The following is an 18,511-nucleotide window of genomic DNA, read 5'->3' as shown; positions in this document are numbered from 1 at the left end:
CTGGCTAGGGGCTTCCTGGAGGAGGAGGGCAGGGCTTGCAGAAAAGAAGGCAGGCGAGGGGTCGGGCGGGGCACTTCGGGGAATGGTTCATTCACAGATGGCACCCACAGCCACTGCCCAGGGGCTGGGACTGCAAGGTGTGATCTGGCCAGGGCGAGTTCCATCCCCAGCACCCCCAGGGCCTCCTCAGGGCCTCCTCAGCCTCGCCCAGATCACTAAGAGGGTGGGATGCCCGCTTCCACCTCCCTCTGGACTGCTTCATGCAGGCAGTGGGAGGAGAAGTAGGTCTGAGAGAGGGATGCAGAGAGACTGCTTCCAGCAGATGCTCCATTGCCTGGTCCAGGGTCCTGCAGAAAGTCAATGGAGGGGCTGGCATGGCACTCACTGCTGCCACCTGGTGGCAGATGGGAGCAGGGCCATGTCCTGCCCGAGCACAGCCCTCTAGCACCCCTTGAAAACAGCCCTTGTCTTTCCAAACAATCGCAGGACCCATGGAGATGCTGAACCAGGAAGGGCTCTCCTGCCCGGCGGAATATCTGACCCCCTGGAAGCCAAAGGCTTCCTGTGTCCTTCTCCCTTCTGCCCTGGGGGGCAGTGATGGTGGTGGGCTTCCTGAGGGAGGCTTTGGGGAGCCTCTATTGCTGAGGATGGAGATAGAGGCCAGCCAGCCTTCCCAGCCATCTGTGTCTTCCCCAGAATGCACTACCTGCCGACACCTGGCCCTGGAGCACAGCACATTCTGTGTTAGGCCCCCGGGCCAGTTCTGCAGGGATGGGACGAGCTCTCTCCATCCCTCATAGTCTCTGGCTTGTACAGACAACCTCTGCCCTGTCCATCCTCTCTTGCCCCATCTAATTCAACAGTAGTGGACCTGCCCAGATCCCTGGCTTGAGATTCACAGCTGCCTGGGAATATCAGGCTCCAGCACAGCCCCTCCCTCCAGCTCCTCCACCCCCTGAGGGGCCGGTTCAAAGGGGCCGAAGGGTCACATCAGGGAGAGGGACTTTAGACCAATGTCCCCGCTCATGGGAACCCACCCATCATGGGTTCACAACAAGGGCAAGGAGCGTAATTTTGTGCTTTAAAATACCCAGAGAGTACAGGTGTGTGTGTGTGTGTGTGTGTGTGTGTGTGTGTGTGTGTGTGTGAGTGTTCACATGTATGCATAAAGAGCTGTTGTAGGTTATGATCAGGAGCTGTTTTCACCTCATCTAATAGGCTGTTTGAGTTTCAGACTGGTGGTCAAGGCCTGATTTGGCAGCTACGTGTTATTTGGTCAGCATTGCATTTATAAACATTTGTTTTACTGGGTGTAGTGGCCCATGCCTGAAATCCCAGTACTTGGGAGGCTGAGACCAGGGGATTGCAGGTTCAAGGCCAAGTCTTGGCATTTTAGCCAGATCCCAAGCAACTTAGCAAGACCCTGTTTCAAAATAAAAAGTACTAGGGGTGTACCTTGGGGGTAGAATGCCCCTGTGTTCAATATTCAGTGCCCCTCAACCCATCTAGTTTAAGTGAATACCTTTATTTATTTATTTTATTTTTTTGCGGTACTGGGGATTGAACTCAAGGGCATTGCACCTCCAAGCTGTACCCTCCAGCCCTATTTTTTATTCTTTATTTTGAAACATGGTCTCACTAAGTTGTGGAAGGCCTCACTAAGTGGCTGAGGCTGGTCGTAAACCTGCGATGCTCCTGTCTCAGCCTCCCAAGTATTGGGATTACAAACATGCGCCACCACGCCTGGCTAGCGAGTACCTTCAAGCACTGTCCAGTTTTTCACCGGCTCCATGGCTTTCATCATGACCTTTGCCTATGTTCATGTTTGAAGGCACGTGAGTGCCTGGTCCGGGGGAACTTTCGGGCAGCCAAGATCACTAGAACCCTGACTTGAACAGAGTCAAAGTACAGAGGGTGGGGCCACAGGAGCCCTGGTGCCTCAGGAGATGTGGTCTCGAATGCCCTGTTCAGCATGGACCTCCTGCTTCATAGACCCCCGATGCTATTCATGGGCCTTGGATTCGGCCTCCTTCCCCCCAGACTCTCCCCTCTTCCAGAGAAGAGGAATGGCCAGCTCTAACTTTAAAGCTGGATTGGAAGTGTCTGACCATGGCTGCTCTCATCTGCAGAGTGGATGCCAGATCTGAGCCACCCGTGCAGACACTCACGTGAAGCAACAGCCCTCAGAAGGGGCCGAGGCCTGCCCGCGCCATCATTGGCTTCTGGGCCAGGTAAACGGGCCACTGTGGAAGTGGAGCCTCCAGCCTTCCGGACACCGCAGCCCTGGCTGACATGGCCGGTCCAGGGCGAGACATGAGAGATGCGTGTGCGGTTTAAGCTACTGAGCGTTAGAGTGATTTGTTGAGAAGAAGTAAACTACCAACACCAGCACCCACACCAGCCCCTGGCTTCCAGGATGCGAGCCTCTGAGGGCGGTGTGGCCCGTATTGGGTCTCCAAGCACCCTGGGGACTGTTTGCGCTCTCCTGCCCCAGCCCTCTGTCCTCACCTCACCCCCTGTGGCCCCAGGAGAGCCCTGTCCTGGTCCTGTCTCCAGCCCTCTGGCCACACGTGCCCAGCTCCCTGGTGACAGAGCCCACATGGCTTCCCTGCGGGTCTGATTGCTCGGTGAGGTAGCCAGGGCTGATTGGATCTGACAGGGATGCAAAGCTTGTTAACCAGCCGGAGACACAGGCCTGGATGCATGCCGGGGAGGAGAGGGAAACCGAGGGAGCTGGAGTGTGGGGCGGGGGCAGCAGGTGCCCTGGCGTCCTGCCCTCTAGCTCGCTCTGCTTCTGGTCTGATCAGCATCCAGTGGGCTGAGGTGTCCGTCAGACAGGTTGGGAGGGGCGCGCAGTCAGAAACATCAGTGCTGGCTTCCTGCCAAGCCCAAGCCACGATGGCCCAGGTGTTCCCACAAGGTCAGTGCCCCAAACCAATATGTGACAGGAAGCCGGGCCGGGCACGATGGAGGCACACCTGTAGCCCCAGGACCTAGGAGGCTGAGACAGGAGGATCGCAGATTCCAGGCCAGTCTCAGCAACTTAGGCCCTCAGCAGCTTGGTGAGACCCTGTTTCAAAATTTAAAAAAAAAAAAAAAAAAAGGAGGAGGAGAAGGAGAAAGAAAAGAGGAAATAAGAAGGGCTGGGGGAATAGCTCAGAGTTACAATATCCCTGGGCTCAATCCCCAGTGCCTCCCCCTAAAATATCGAGCCAAGACTTGCGCTGCAGCTGCACTTTGAGACGTTGTCTACCCACACCCCTCTCACCAACAGGCTGAACCCCCTGCAGCAGACTGCAAGGCCCAGCTGGAGGCCCAGCTCCCAGCCTGCAACAGGCAAAGCCCTCAGCCAGGAGGAGCGAGGGGTCCAGCCAGGCCTGGATCAAGTCAGTCCACTCATCCATCCTTCCTTCCTTCCTTCCTTCCTTCCTTCCTTCCTTCCTTCCCTTGGTAGCAAGAAACAGAGGCAGCAAGTTTCCTGTCTCCTTCCTGGTTTTGACAGGAATTCTAATATTTCACTGTCAAAGATGATGGTTGCTGACAGTTTTTTTTTTTTTTTGGTGGTACTGGGGTTCCTGGAAGCCCTTCTACCTCCGGGCTACACTCCCAGACCTCTTTTTTCATTTTTTATATTTGGAAACAGGGTCTCCTAAGCCAGCGCGCGCGGCTGGCTTCGAACCTGCGCGATCCTCCTGTCTCCGCCTCCCAAGCGCGGGGATTACAAGCGTGCGCCACCACGCCCGGCTGCTGACAGTTTTTAATAGATACCATTTATTAGGCTGTGAGGTCTTCTTCTGTTCCACTATTGCGTTGTTTGTTTTTAATCAAGAATAAGTGTTGAGCTTTATTTATTGCTTTTTTGCATCTATTGAGTTGATTATTGTTTTTCTCCCTTAAGCCGTTAATGTATGGCTTGAGCTTTCTAATATTAAACCATCTTTTCATTCCTGGGACAAACCCGGCTTGTTCGTGAGGTGTCATGATTTTATCATTCAATGTGGGGTTCCATTTGTTAATATTCAGCATAGAATTTTGGGATATGGGCTCATAAGCAAGGTTGGCTTTTCTTTGTCCTTTCCCATATTATCCTTAATTGTTCTTTTTGTTTTGTTTTGTACTAGAGATTGAACCCAGGCTTTCTTCTTCTAAGCTACACCACCAGACCTTAAAATTTTTAAAAAATTATGAAAGAGGGTCTTACCAGGTTGCTGAGGGTCTAACTGAGATGCTGAGGCTGGTCTTGAACTTGTGGTCCTTCTGTCTCAATGTCCAGGCACTGAGATTGCAGGCGTGTGGCGCCACGTATGTAATCTCCACACTAGGGCCACACTAGGCTCATAAAATGAAGCCTGGAAGTGTTCTCTCTTTTACTCTTTTCTGAAGGAATTAGTATAAGATAGAAACCATCTGTTCCTTGAGTATATAGTAAAATGTTTAAAATTATTGTGCCTGGTGTCGTGTGTGTGTGTGTGTGTGTGTGTGTGTGTGTGTATGTACATATTCAAAAAATTAGTTTTGTGGGTCTGAGGATGGAACCCAGGGATATTCTACCACTGAACTACACTCCCAGCACTTTTATTCTTTTTATTTTGAAACAGGGTCTCGCTAAGTTGCTGAGATTGGCTTTAAACCTGTGATCTTCCCACCTCAGCCTTCCAAGTACTGGGATTACAGGTATGTGCCACCATACCTACCCCTTTGTATTTTTTTTTTTTTTTGAGGGTCTGGGGATGGAACCCAGGGGCATTCGACTTCCGAGCTACACTCCCTGCTCTAATTTTTATTCTTTATTTTGTAAAAGGGTCTCACTGAGTTGCAGAGGGCCTCACTAAGTAGTAGCGGAGGCTGTCCGCCAACCGCGATCCTCTGGTCTCAGCCTCCAGAATGCTGGGATTACAAGCGTGCGCCACCATGCCCGGCTTGATTTTTTTTTTTTTTAGACAGAATGTTCCTACATTTCTCAGGGTGGCCTCAAACTTGAAATTCTCCTGCCTTAGCTTCCTGAGTCTCTGGAATTAGAGGCTTATGCTGCCATGCCTGGCTAAGGTTTATGATTTATTTGCAGTGTTCTCTTTAAAACAAATCCCCCGCAGCGTTTGGTCCTCAAGTTACTTATTTATGCAGACTCTTTCATAATCAGTCTCATCAGAGGTTTGTCAACTTTATTCACCATTTCATAGAATCAGCTCCTGGCTCTGTTACTCCTCTCTATTGAATATGTATTTTCTTTCTTTTCCCTCCCTTCCTTCCTTCCTTCCTTCCTTTCGCCGAACTGGGGGTTGAACCCAAGGGCATCCTACCTCCAAGTCACACCCCCAGCCCTATTTTTTATTCTTTATTTTGAAACAGGGTCTCACTAAGTTGCAGAAGACCTCACTAAGTTGTTGAGGCTGTCCGCGAACCCGGATCCTCCTATCTCAGCTTCCCAAGTACTGGGATTACAAGTGTGCATTACCACGCGTGGCTTGAATATGTATTTTCTATTTCATGAATTCTGCTTTTAATTTTAATGTTCCCTCCTACTTTCTTTGAACTTATTCTGTTGTTGTGTTTTTTTTTTTTTTTGTGGAAGTTATTAGGTGAAATAGTCCTCTTATCTGTCAAAGGCTAACTAACCTAGTTAGTTAGACTAGCCTGTGTGTATGCTTGCGGTTCTGACCGGGGATTCTACAAATGCCCGTGCACATGGACGGTCTTCCTCCCCTGGCCTTCCACTCCCGGAGGGGAGGGCAGAGAGTCCCAGGTGTCTTGGAAAGAAAAGAGACCCGGGCTCTTGGGGAGGGAGGCCAAGGCAGGCCTATCTAGGGAGCTGGGAATGGAGACAGAGCCAGGTCTCTGGGTCCTCTCTGCCTTGCCTTGGCTGGTTTCCCGGTTTCCCAGAGCCAAGTTCAAGGTCCCTCAGTCCTCAGAGCCCTGGGAACAGGAAGCACTGAAGTACTAGGGATAGGCAAGTGGGATTGGGCTGCCTGGTTCTCTTGGGAGCAAAACCACCCAGACCTATTGGGGAGGCCGGAGGGAGGAAAGAGTTCCCATCCCTCCTCCTCATCTCCTGGAGTCCAGCCTGCATCTCTGGGCCTCATCCAGAATGGAATTTTTCTTGCTGGGACCAGCTCTGGACCTGCTCCCCCATCCCCATCCCTGTTCTCTCTCTAACTCTCCCTGCCTCCGAGCTGGGCTTGGGGCCTACCTCTGGGCCTCCCCTGCCTCCCTGGACAGGGAGAGGGAGCAGGAAAGAGCTCAGCCCATTGTTCTCTTGGACCCTGGGCTCTGGCTGGGCCTGGCCTTCTCCTGGGGGAGCAGCTTCTGACCCTCCAGGGGTCTGCCCAGAGTGAGGGCCAGATGGAGCGCACCTGCTCCCAAGGCAGTGGGGTTTGTCCTGGGGTAGATGGCCTCTGAGCACCCTTCTCCTCTGGTTCTCCTGGTCTACACCTGTGACCTGTGACCCGGGCTGACCTCTAGTAAAGACTTCACCGAGGCAGGTGGAGTGAGGGACTCAGTGCGCAAGGTCACAGGTGGGTTGTCACTGTGATGTGGAGCCTAAAGAAAGCAGCCCCGGGCATTTGAGATCAGGGGCACGGGGAGAGACGTGATGGCTCAGCTCACCCACATCTTGGGCCCACAGTCTCCTGAACTGAAGCCATTCCCCACCCAAATTGCCTTCCTTCAGGCGGCTCCATGAGGATGCCCTGGGCAAGGACTTCGTCCTGTGTCAGCATGCTGAAGATTGACCGTGGTTCCAGGAAAGCAGCAGTCAGCCACGCGGGTCAGGGCTGCGAGGGGAGGGAGGTGTGCCACCTTCCAGGAGAAGAAACCAATCTGGCTTCGGTTCTCTGGGGCTCACACCGAGGTGCCAAAGGTTGTCAACCTGGGACTGACTGGGCCCCAGGCCATGGAGTCCATTCTGTAATCACTTAAAACTATGGCTTGGGGTGAAAGGGGAGGAGGTGGACAGTGGGCTGGCCGAGCCCTGCGGGGCCACCTCCGCAGAGCATCAGAAGCACACAAGCACAGCCCTGCGTCAGGGCGGCCGGGCCTGGCTGCCACTGGGGTCTGCTTCTTGGGGTCCATGCTGTAGCCTGGGTATTCCAGCAAGGCTGCTGCGCCCACCCCATCTTACCAAAGGCACCTGACCACCCACCCTTGTCTCACTTCTTTTCCTGGTCTGTACCTCTGGTGACCATCTGACCCGGTTGTTCTAGAAGCAATGTTATGATTTTTTCAGTGAAGGTGATTTTTCAATCCACTTTTATATTTTGGTAAGATTTTTTTTTTATGAGACTGGGAATTGAATCCAAGGGCATTCTAACTCTAAGCTACACCCCAGTCCTATATTATTATTATTATTATTATTATTATTATTATTATTATTTTGAAACAAGATCTAAGTTGCAGTGGGCCTAAGTTGCTGAGGCTGGCCTTGAACTTGCAACTCTCCTGTCTCAGCCTCCCAAGTACTGGCATTTTAAGTATGCACCATCACATCCAACAAATTAACTTGTTCTGGCCCATTGCTCTTAGCCAGAAACCAGTAAACCCAGGAGCCCTCCCTGGACACATTCAAAGTCAATGACTGATGAGTGTGCATCTCCTCATCTGCAAAGGGTTGTCATGGGGACTGGCCAGGGCTCCCATCCCCAAGGCAGATGGACCCTGAGGGGCCCCACCACCCGAGGACTTCCTCCTCGTGGAAGAACTGGAGGGATGGGAAGTCTTCAGGGCCCAGAAGGTTGTGCCAGTGCCTCCCACCTGTGTCCCTGAGCGGACATCAGTGACCTGGGAAGAGCTGGTTTCCTCAGGGTATTCTCAAGGGGCTGGTCCTCAGCTTCCTGGGTCAGAGAATTCCCAGGATGAGACAGGTCCTAGCTGGCTTCTGTTCCTTCTGGAATTTCCCACTTCCTGGGAAGAGTGTGAGTTCATTTCCCTTTTGACTCTGTGTGTGTGGTGTGTGTGTGTGTGTGTGCGCACGCACGTGTGTGTTAGTGTTACTAGGGATTGAATCTACCTCCAAGCTACACCTTCAGCCCTTTTTGTTTTTATTTTTTATTTTTATTTTTTATTTTTTTGGTGGTACTGGGGGTGGAACGCAGAGACTTTCTACCTCTGGGCTATACTCCCAGACCCATTTTATATTTTATTTGGAAACAGGGTCTCACTAAGTTGTTGAGAGCCTAAGTGGCTGAGGCTGGCTTCGAACCTGTGCCATCCTCCTGTCTCAGCCTCCCAAGTGCGGGGATTATAAGCATGCGCCACCACGCCTGGCAGCCCTTTTTAAATCTTTATTTTGAAACAGGATCTCACTAGGTTCCTGAGAGTCTTGCTACTCACTGAAGCTGACCTCGAACCTGTGAACCTCCTATCTCAGCCTCCCAAGTACTGGGATTACAGGTGTGCACTACCACACCCGGCTTCCCCTTGACTTTAATCGGGGACTAGGGGACCAGCCTGGGGAGGAAGTGGAGCCAGTTCCTGGGCGTTCAGAGTTCTGGTTGCCTGGAGAGGTGGGGGCCCCTTTGCAGGCTCTGTTCTGACCAGCGGCTCCCCTCCCACACAGTGGTCCTCCTACAGCTCAGCATGGCTGGAAGGCCGCTCCTCTGTGCCCAGCCAGGAGAACACTACCTCCAGACCCGAGACGAGACTCACCCAAGCAAAGCCTCTCTAGCCAGCCCTCATCTCAGCCCCCCTCACCCCTGGTTCACAGCCTCTTATCTTATCCTTCCCAGAATCTTGGCATCCTTCTCCTGCCTGCAGCACACCTGGCTGTGACAGGGCTGGGGAAAGGTTTGCAAACCGCTCTCTTTGGCTCCCAGCACTTCCTGAGGATACTGAGCCCATCTTTCCACCATGAGCCTGTCTCTGCCCTTTTGGCTCCAGACTTTGGTGGTGGGTGTCAGTGACATGCTGAAGCTGAGGATCCAGTGTGGGCAGGGGCTCCCTGAAACCTCCTGCACAGGAAGCCTCACTCTCCACTGCAGAAAGCCACGCGGGCCGGGGGGTCCTCGGCCCGTGTTCCCCGCTGCCTAGGTACACGTGGGTTGTCACGACACTTCCTCCGTCCACACTGCCACTGGTCTCCTGTGTAACCTGCTCTCTCTCAGCTGGCTCTGTGTGCGTGTGCGTGTGTGTGTGTGCGTGCGCGCGCGCGCGTGCCCAGACCCTCATGAGAGTCCAATAAGACAATACGGTGGGTGCTCCCTCTGTCAGAGCCAAAGAAACGACAAACACGGTTTGCGCAAGTGACATATTTCAATATAATCTCTAAAACTCTATGAATTGAACAGATAAAATACCTCTGGGCTATTTTGTTACAAAATATTTGCCATTTGGATTAGTTGCCGGGTGCAGCCACCCTGCCCTTCCCTAGAGAGGTGTCTGTCCAGCGGGGTGAGGGCGGACGCGGGAGGAGGGATGCGCAGCTGAAGGCTGGGACGGACAGACAGACGGTGGCTACCGGGGATGCTTCCCGGGTACAAGAGGATCCTGGCAGGCTCTGGCGGACTGCTGGGGCGGGAGGGTCAAAGGCCCAGGGCCAAAAGTGTGTGTGGGAGCAAGACACCTTGCAGACAGACAGACTGACAGACAGACAGACAGGCTTCTAGGACAAGCTGCTGGGGCAGGGCCCACTTCAGGCCTGGAGGTGGGACATGCCCCAAGGCAGGTAGAAAAGCTAGTTTCATCTTCCACTCTTGATTCTGGAGTTGGGGCCACATGGTTGAATAGGGAGAAGGGCCCAGGTCCCCCAAAGTAAGGCCTAGAGAGTTGATGGTGGGGGCTATCTTGGGGTGCTTGGGCTGGGGGCTCAGTCAGCGCTCTAGTACCCACTTCATCTTGGGAGAGCAGGAGAGCTGAGAGCATCTCTGCCCAGCTCTCTGAGAGGGCTGGAGGCCTTAACGTGGCCAGGGCCATGGGGAGGGGACAGGAGCCTCGCCCATGTCTCTGGGGAAGGCCAGAGGTGCTGGCTGCTTGGGGAATTTTGGCTTCCCTTGTCAGTGAGGAGGCCCGTTGTTTCCTGCCCCCAGCTGATCAAGGTCCCCTCCCAGCTCGGGACTGCTCTGTGCTGGGGACCCCAGGCTGTCTGCTGCCCACACAGGTCCTCAGAGAGAGTGCTCACTCGTGCCAGCCCTAAGACTCCCGCTGCTTGGAAAGTCAGGGCTTCAGCTGAACCTGGGGGGCAGCCTCGTTGAGCCCATCCCCCCAACAGGGAGGAGGGCATTTTGTCAGCTTGAAGCACGGCATGAGTGGGGGACAAGGGTCCCGACTGTGAGGACCATGTTGCCCTGCGGGCAGTGCCCCTTCCTCTTTCACAGCCCCTGGCACCCCTGGCTCCCATCCCATAAGTATATTTAGCTATGCTCATAACTCATATTCTTCCATATCTCATACCCCACCACCTAATCACAGTTTTCACTCTATTTTCGGTCTCCCTCATTCAAGATTCATCCACTCCCATCCTGTGACTCCACTTTCCCCCAGGGGCCCTGACATCTCCTGGCCAAGCTCAGTGAGGTGTCTGGCCTGTGCACCCCATCTGTCAGCCGCTCCATTCTGATGGGCTCTGACCCGAGCAGCCCCGTTACAGAGGAGACCAGCAGGGGCCAAGGCGGCCAGGTGGGGAGGAGAGGATGGGCCCCGAGCCACAGGGGAGACGGCAAATTGGCCGAAAGTTATGGAAACCGGGCTGACAAAGACCGGGCCAAAAATAAACTCACCGGCTGACATCATAGTGACGTCTGGGTGACCACACATGCACGCACACGCCAAACTAGGTCATCTGGCCCCTCTGGGAGCCAGGATTTAATTATCCACGTCTCCTACCTGGCACAAGGTACTGCAGCAGGGGTGTGCAGTAGGGGCCGGAGAAAGAATTCACTTTAGACTTGGCCAATATTTACTGCATCTCTCTAGATGTTTTAAAAACAAGCTCCGAGTGGGATGGAATCTTAATGAAGGCCAGCAGCCGTGGCTGGCACAGAACTGAGAGGATCGGGCTTGAGCGAGCCCCTCCCCGGAAGGGCCCATGGTCTCTGAGGGTGGGCTGCCTTTCATCTGGACAGGGAGGGGACCCTTCCCAGGGCTTCATGGGGTCACCTGGGGTTGTCTCTCCTGTTCTGTGCTGAAAGGTCAAAGAGCCCCGCTTGGCTCCTTTGCAGTTTGGTTTTTTTGTTTGTTTGTTTGTTTGCTTTGTGTTTTTGGAGGTACTGGGGATTGAATCCGGGGCACACTACCCCTGAGCTAATACTCCCAGCCCTTTATATTTTTTATTTTGAGCAAGGTTCCACTAAGTTGCTCAGGCTGGCCTCAAATCTGCACTCCTCCTGTCTCAGCCTCCCAAGTAACCAGGACTACAGTCTTTTGCAAGACTTTTACAGTCTTTTGAGAGTCCCTGGACTCTCAGCTGTCCCTGGGGAGGTGCCTTCCAGAGGGGACTATTTAAAGTCTGGGGCAGCAGGGCGTCTCGTTCCTCTTGCCTGCCTCTGCACCCATGCCCCTCCTGGCGGCCTGAGAATGGCCAGGTCACACCTCCCATGGACAGACCGGTGCCCCACCCCCTGGTTTCTGCCTCCATGACAGAAGATACTTACTAACCTGGTTCTCATGAGTGTTTGTGTGTGCGTGCCTGTTGCTCTTGGTGTCGGCTGGGTACTGTTCCAGGCTATAGAACTAAAACTGTTTTTAAAAAGTGCATCTTTCAAATATATGACCTCACAACCCTACAGCCTTGTTGAGCAGACCTGAGTGGCCCCCACCCCTTCCCTCTTCCCTTTCTCAAAGACTTCCTGGAGTCTGAGCAGCTCAGGAGAAGGGCAGGGGTGGGGCAGAAGGACAGGGTGAAGACAGCTGATGTCCTTGCGGACCACAGGGGCTGCCTCCTGAGACTTCCAGCCTAGGGGGGCAGAGGCAGCAGAGAAAGTCGCCCTCCTCACATTCCCTACCTGCCAGCCCCACCAGGGACAGATAGCTTCAGATGGACCCGGTCCTGGGGCTGGGAGGCAGCCCGCCTCCGCCCAAGTCTCCACTGCTGACCACTGGCCACTGGTCACTAACAGACTCAAAGCCTGCAAGCCAGTTGGCCCCAAGGCGTCCGTGTTCAAACCACGGTTCAGCTGGGGAGGGTGGTGGCCAGAGGAAGAAGAGGTGCCACCTTCTGGCTGTGTGGGGTCCCAGGAGAGTAGGGTGCTGTCTCCAGATTTGGGGGAGGGGTGCTCAGCTGAAGGCTGGTTGGACTGGGCACCCCACGTGCCGGGGTCAAAATGATGACACTCAGTGAGCAGGAGGTGGTGTCAGGGCGTGGGGAACAGCGAGGTGCCGCCTGGGTGTCCTAGTGACCAGCTCCCGGGCAGCCAGGTGCCGGGGTGGGGGTGGGGAACAGTCTACACCAGGCTCCTGGAACCGCTGGAGTAGCGCCTCCGGTGCAGGGAGTCCGGCGGGCAGAACTGGTGGGGGTGGTTATAGGGGGGCGGGGGCGGGGGCAGGGGAGGCTGATGGATGACCTTGACAGGGGACCCCGGGCCACGCAGCGGTGTGGAGCCGCAGGAATCGGAGGAGGACGAGGTGTAGCAGGAGAGAGCCTGGCTCAACAGGGGCTCCATGCGGGCCAGGCAGGGCTTGTCCAGGACAATGACCTTGACGATCTGCTGGCACTGCACCAGGGTCCCCGGGGGCGTGGGCGGCGGCGGCAGCGGTGGGGGCTGCTCTCTCGAGGGGCTAGGCTGCGGGTCTGGCAGCCCCGGTGATCCCCTCTCGGCCCCCAGCCCGGGGTTGTGCTGAGACATTTGAAGCCTGTTGTGAATTGACACCTAGTTTAGAAACAGCCAAAGAAGTATGAAATGTTACAAGACTAATTCCCAGCTGCTGAGGCTGGCCGCCCTGGGCCTCCCGCCCTTGCCCAACACCTGCAGCCCAGCAGGCGGCAGGCGAGCTCAGCCCTTTCTCTGACATCTGTCCACCCACAGGGAAGCTGGCTCTGACCCTGGCTCTTCTGCAGCTGGAGAGCGGAGGCCGGCCACTGAGCCGGACAGCTGCGGCTCCCGGAGCCTCGGTCTCCTCATCTGTCTCAGAAATCTGCGGTCTGATTCCATGGACCTGCTGGGTCCATGAAACTCCCTCCCGCCCCCCTTTCCACCAAGGAGCCTGACAAGCAGGGTTAAGCCGTGATCCCCTCCCGCCCTCCCAGGGGTTTGCTGAGGGAAAAGAGAGCCAGGCAAAGAGAGGCGCTTTGGGGGTTCTTTCCAGCCTTTCTCCCCCCTCCAGCCTCATTAGAGGGAGTCTAATCTCCATTGTTAACATCAGAGAGGTGACCAAACCCCAGAATACCAGGAACCCCTGAAGGGGTTTCCGGATCTACCCCATCCTCTCTGGCTCCCCCAGGCCCTGACCCTGCATTGAAGAGAACCAAGGACAGAGCTGGGTCCTGGTTAAATAGCCCCTGCTGCAGGAGGGAAAGCAAGAGTCTTCATCCCTGGCGAGGGGTGGGAGGAAGCCGCCACTCCTGCAGACCACAGAGGTGGGTGCAAACTCTCCTGGCCTCCCCTTACAGGCAGGATGAGGTGGAGGAAATCGGGGGTGGGGGGCTAGAGGATTCTTGAAGGAGAAGGACTTAATTCCTCACCCTGCACCCCACTCCAAGCTCTCTGTCCTGTAGAGATGATAGATCACAATCCCCTCCAAACACCTGGGTCCTTAGAGGGGGCTGGGGCCTTCCCCCTTTTGGAGGATGCCTCCTATGGGGTTATTGTCTGTCCCTGGGCCCTACCTCTGAGGGCTGGCTGCTCAGAGCAGAGGGGGCATCGAGGCTGCAAGGGAAGGGACTTTATCCCAGGTCTAGACAGGGAAGGCCCAGCCACAACTATCTCACAGCCTTAAGCCAGGATTGCCTAACCCCACTTATGGCTAAAGGTTCATGTTCAGGGATCCCATCCTTATGGACCCATGTACTCCCCCTGGGCTGCTTCCTTCTCAGGACCCCCAGCTCCTGGTCTGCCCCTCAGAACTCTCCTGTCCCCACTGCCATGGTCAGCACAATGCAGACTCCATTCTTCAAGCTCTACCGCCAACTCGGCAGCATTTCCCAGGCTGAGATCCCCCTGAAAAGATGCCCCTGATCCCCTCGCTGTCCTGCCGAGACAGGGCAAGTGGAGGGCATGAGGGGCCCTACCACTCCAGGAGTCTCGGTGGTCCTCCCTCTGGCAGAGGGCACGGGAGTCTCCCCCCCCACCCCCAGCTTCTATTCTGAACCATCCTTTAGGAGAACAATGGCATGCGCCTGCCTGCCTCCCTTCTCCAGGTCCCCTCTGGGGCCAATACCTGGTTGCCCGGCCCCTAGCTAGCAAACCTTCTTTCTCCCCCTCCCTGGCTGACCCTGGTCTTGGCCTGCACCCACCAGCACCCCTGCACCCTGGCTCCCCTCGGCTGTCCTCACCCCAGCCCCGCCCCAGCCCGGGCTGGTAAGTGAGAAGCAGGGAGTGACAGCCACAGGCCCTCTCATTCTAACCCCCTTCTCACCTCCCTGCTCAAGAAAGAAAGAAGAGAGAAGAGAGAGGGTGGGGGAGGATGGCACATGAGCAGCAGAGAAGATGGAGAAGCGCCTGCTGGAGGGCTGGGCCAGGCAATGCCGGAGGAGAGGCCTTGGGCCAGCTGAGGCCTGGGCAGGAGGCTGCCCTGTGCGGGAGCAGGGGCTGGCAGGGCCCTGGAGCTAGCCGGGGCAGCCTTGCAGATAGTCACATGGCCCCCAAGGGCAGGTGGGAGGGAGGAGAAGACACGCGTGGTCCTCCCCCAGCAGCTGTGGCTATGGCGGGCAGGGCCCATACCTGGGCGTGTTTATCTGCAAGGCTGAGAATGGGTAGCTGCTGCGGGGAGGATGGGGAGAGGAGGGTGGGGGATGGAATACCCACCCTGGGGGCCGCTCAGCTGCTGGGGCAGGAAGCTCCTCCAGTGAAGGTGCCTCCTCCAGACACACGCGTGTGGGGTGGGGCCATAGGATGGGGGCTCCTCCCTCACACATCTCAGGGGGACCCTCCAGCTTGAGGTGGGGGTTGGGAAAGGGTTGTCTCTATGAGCGGCTAGTGGTCCCTGGGCAGCAATGGAGTGGGGTGGATCTCACGGGGTGCAAGGGGTCCAGCTTGGTGAACTAGGGACCAGCAGGATTTCCAGGGGGCAACTGTATGCCCCCCACAGGGGAGACACCTCAGAGCTGGCTACTGCTTCCCCGGTCCCTGCCCTTCCCGTGTGGCTCAGGGGTGGGCATCTTCCCCTCCAGCACATATGGCCTTCGGGTCAGCGGCTCTCTCCTGGAGAGCTTTAGGACAAGCCCAGCCCTGCTCTGCCTTACTTTCTCCTGTGCCCCCGGCCCCCAGCTGCGGGAGGAAAAGCTCCACCTCCCTGCTGCCCCACTCCCAACTCTCCAGCTTCCCCAGGATGCATCCAACAGGGCAGGTCTGCCCCTGCCCGCAGTGCTCACTCGGGCACTCCACGGGCCTTCCAGAGGGACCCTGGGCTCCCTTCTATGGGGGCTGGGAGGGCTCGGGAAAGGGAATACTGGGTTCTCTGATACAGTAAATACTGGGAGCGGTTTGCTGTTTGCTGGGGAAGTGGGCATGGGGAGCATGGGAGGGAGGCCGTGGGGGGTGTCGTGGGCTTCATCTCCACTCCACAAGGGCTAGTCTGGGAGTGTGGCCTTGGAGGACACTGGCAAGGGCGGGCCGGGGAGTGGGGAGAGGTGCCTGGGGCTTAACTAGGCGCTGGAAGGGTGGTGTTACCCATGCTAGCAGTAACTTTTAATTGTATCTCTTGAAATTGGTAAAATGGTGAGTCGGGCTGGGGAGGCATTGATTAATACCTGAGAAGAGAAACAACAGAGACGGTGAGAAGGAGGACAAGCGGGGTTCAGAACCACTCACCTGGACGCAACCAGGCCTCCACTTACCTCCCCCGGGCTCTCCGCCGGCTTCTCCCCCAGGACCGCCGCCGCCTCCCTTTTGGCTTTGAATGCAAACAGCACAGGATTCATTCTCCACCAGTCCTCTAGGGACCCAGCCCACCCCCCCCCTCCCGCCTCCCTCCTGCACCTCTACCCGTTAGCGGGCACAGGCTCCTCCCACAGGACACAGCCCAGAGCAGCCGACTGGAAGTTGGGGGCCAGTTTTGGCACTTAGTGGCTGTGTGATCTTGGGTCTCGACAGACTAGCAAATCTCTGACATTTTTTTTCTGATGTTGGCATCGTTGAGTCTAATTTTCCCACAAAGCCTTCCCATGATGGACTGGGAACGCTGGCTTATGAGTGAGTTCGGGTTTGTGGGCACCAGGGTAATCTGCCTCCTTGGGCCACAGGCCCCTTGAGGGAGGGGCCTGACTCTGTTCCTGTTCTGTGACTTCGCCAAGTGCCGAGGATATGGAGGATAGAGCTCGCAGTCCCGACAGTGCCTGTCACACATCAGAGACCCCTCAGATGCAGATACCCCGGGGACAGCCGGGCGATGCATTCTGGCTAAGTTGCTCCTGGCTCCCACCCACCCCCAGCAGGAGACCCTCTGATTTCTCAACCCCTGGGTGAGGGGGTTCTGCTTCCCCTGGCCAGCTCAGCCCTCTGTTTTCTTAAGCACAAGCTGGATCTGGGCAGTTGTTTGGGGCTGAGAAACACCTCACTGCAGAGGCAACTGCTGGCCAAGTCTCGGGGGACCCACATTCCTGGCTGCCCAGCACTTGCGGCTCCCAAAATGGGCTGGCAGAGATGCAGGGTGTGGGAGAGAAGGAATAAATCCCAGCCCACAGGGGCCACCTAGAATCAGGCAGCGTGGAGATGTATGTGGCAGGTCGGACCTCTGACAGGTGCAGCAAGAGAGCCCGCATCTTGTGTGGAAGGTGCCCCAGCAGGTGCGACCAGGCCCTGTACTGCTGTCCGCCATCAGGGCCAGCTGCAGGGGCGCTGGACGCTTGGAACCCACTGGGGTGTCTCAGCCAACCTCTTGCTATGCCCCTGGCTTCCCGTGCTCAGCACAGAGCACTCAGCCAGCGTCCGCTGTGTGTGAAACTAAATGGCTGGGCTCAGGGGACAGTCCCCATGGCTGCTGGGTTTTGTTGGGATGGGGTTGGAGTCTCTTGCCAGCTTGCCTTCTTTTCCTGTTTGTTTGGGGCTGGTGTGTGTGTGGGGTGGTGGCAGCTTCTATGATTCCTGCAGGCAGAGGGATGGGGGTGGTGGACTCCAGAGCCTGACGGGGGAGACCATGTTTGAAGCTTATTCAGGGGAACAATTCATGAGGAGAACTTGAGTCTGAGTCTCCTCTGGATGAGGGGCAGGCGCACCTGGGCTTGGGGCTCACTAGAGAAAGAGTGGGGCTCCGCCTGGGACACAGCAGGACTTCCAGATGCCCTGGCCACCCTTCCTTCTGACCCTGCTCCTCTGGCCAGGACGGCAGCACCTTGGCCGGGTTCCCATGGGGCGCCTGTGACCTCCCCCTCCCCCCGGGCTGCCTCTCCTTCCCTCTCTTTTCCCACCAGGGAAGCCCCTGAGTTGGGAGCCTAGAGCTCCTCGGTGGGATGACGTTCCACCCTAACCCCCAGGAGCCGGCTGGGCAGGGCTCACCTGTGGGCCATCCTTGCTTGGGCTGCGGTTCCACCTGGGCGTCTCCGGACTTGAAGGAGAGCGTCTTTGTTCCTTGCTGTTTCTCCAGCTCCCCTGAGGAAGGGAGAAGTGGTGAGTGGAGAGGAACCCCAGCTCCCACCCCACAGAGGGAGCAAGGGAACAGGGAGAGCCGGAGGAGGAGGAGGAGGAGGAGGAGGAGGAGGAGGAGGAGGAGCCTCGCTACATGCAACAAGGCAGTTAAATGTCCCCGGTGTCATCAGCTGCGTGTGTGTGCGTGGGGCGGGGGTGAGGAGGAGGCGGGCGCTGGGATCCTGGCTCTGTTTGGCAGGGTACCTAACCTCTCTGTGCTTTGCTTCAGGGAAGACAAGACTGGTGACACTCCTTCCCAGCACAAAAGAGCCTGTCCCGCAGGAGGTTCCACCCGTGCGGCCAGGACCTCTGTCTTGGCACCCCATTCTAATGCCCCTCCCGGGGATGAAAACCCCCCTGGTTCGGCCAGTGGTGGACTTGGAGACCTGGAGAGTCCACAGTCACTGTTAAATCACACCTCCTGCTCGTCTGTTCCAGGAGCCGTAACTCGAGTTCCTCTCTTTAAAGCTTTTCCCCTGGGTTCCATTTTTCTGTCTTTCTGGTAGGCTAGAACCAGGGACACTGAACTCTAAGCTCCTACACTGGAACAGTCTGTCCAGTTGCCTGAATCACTCCATCCATCAGTACTACAGATTTTTACTGAAACAAGAGCCGTCTACTGGCTCCAGAGGGGCCCTCTGGGTTTCAGAGAATTAGCATCTTAAGTATGTGCAGAACCCATAGAACTGAGAACTGGTGCCGCGCTTTCTGTGACTGATGCCGAGAGCCTAGACACTTTGCTTAAGCTTTGTTAGCCGCAGTTTCCTTATTTGTAAGATGAGGAGAATAAAAGGATAATATGCACT

General features: G+C 56.1%; 1 protein-coding gene across 2 annotated transcripts in view; it reads right to left on the bottom strand.

The window, feature by feature from the left end:
- Positions 1-12,368: 12,368 nt before the first annotated feature.
- IQSEC3 (IQ motif and Sec7 domain ArfGEF 3) overlaps positions 12,369-18,511 on the bottom strand; it is a gene marked incomplete at both ends in the record, with an annotated part of 113,425 nt that continues 107,282 nt past the window's right edge. Inside the window, 3 exons of one of the 2 annotated variants that reach the window (XM_080706089.1) lie at positions 12,369-12,794; positions 15,920-15,975; positions 17,577-17,669. In XM_080706089.1, coding sequence (XP_080562215.1) covers positions 12,369-12,794; positions 15,920-15,975; positions 17,577-17,669 — 575 coding nt within the window. Of the gene's footprint in view, positions 12,795-15,757; positions 15,833-15,919; positions 15,976-17,576; positions 17,670-18,511 lie in introns of those variants that run through there. The other variant, XM_080706090.1, reaches the window with a different exon arrangement.

This window comes from Muscardinus avellanarius (genome assembly GCF_963383645.1).
Source record: "Muscardinus avellanarius genome assembly, chromosome: 11".
In the NCBI taxonomy this organism is placed as follows: Eukaryota; Metazoa; Chordata; class Mammalia; order Rodentia; family Gliridae; genus Muscardinus; species Muscardinus avellanarius.
The sequence above is the reverse complement of the archived record's forward strand: the minus strand, read 5'-3'. Positions and strand labels throughout refer to the sequence as shown.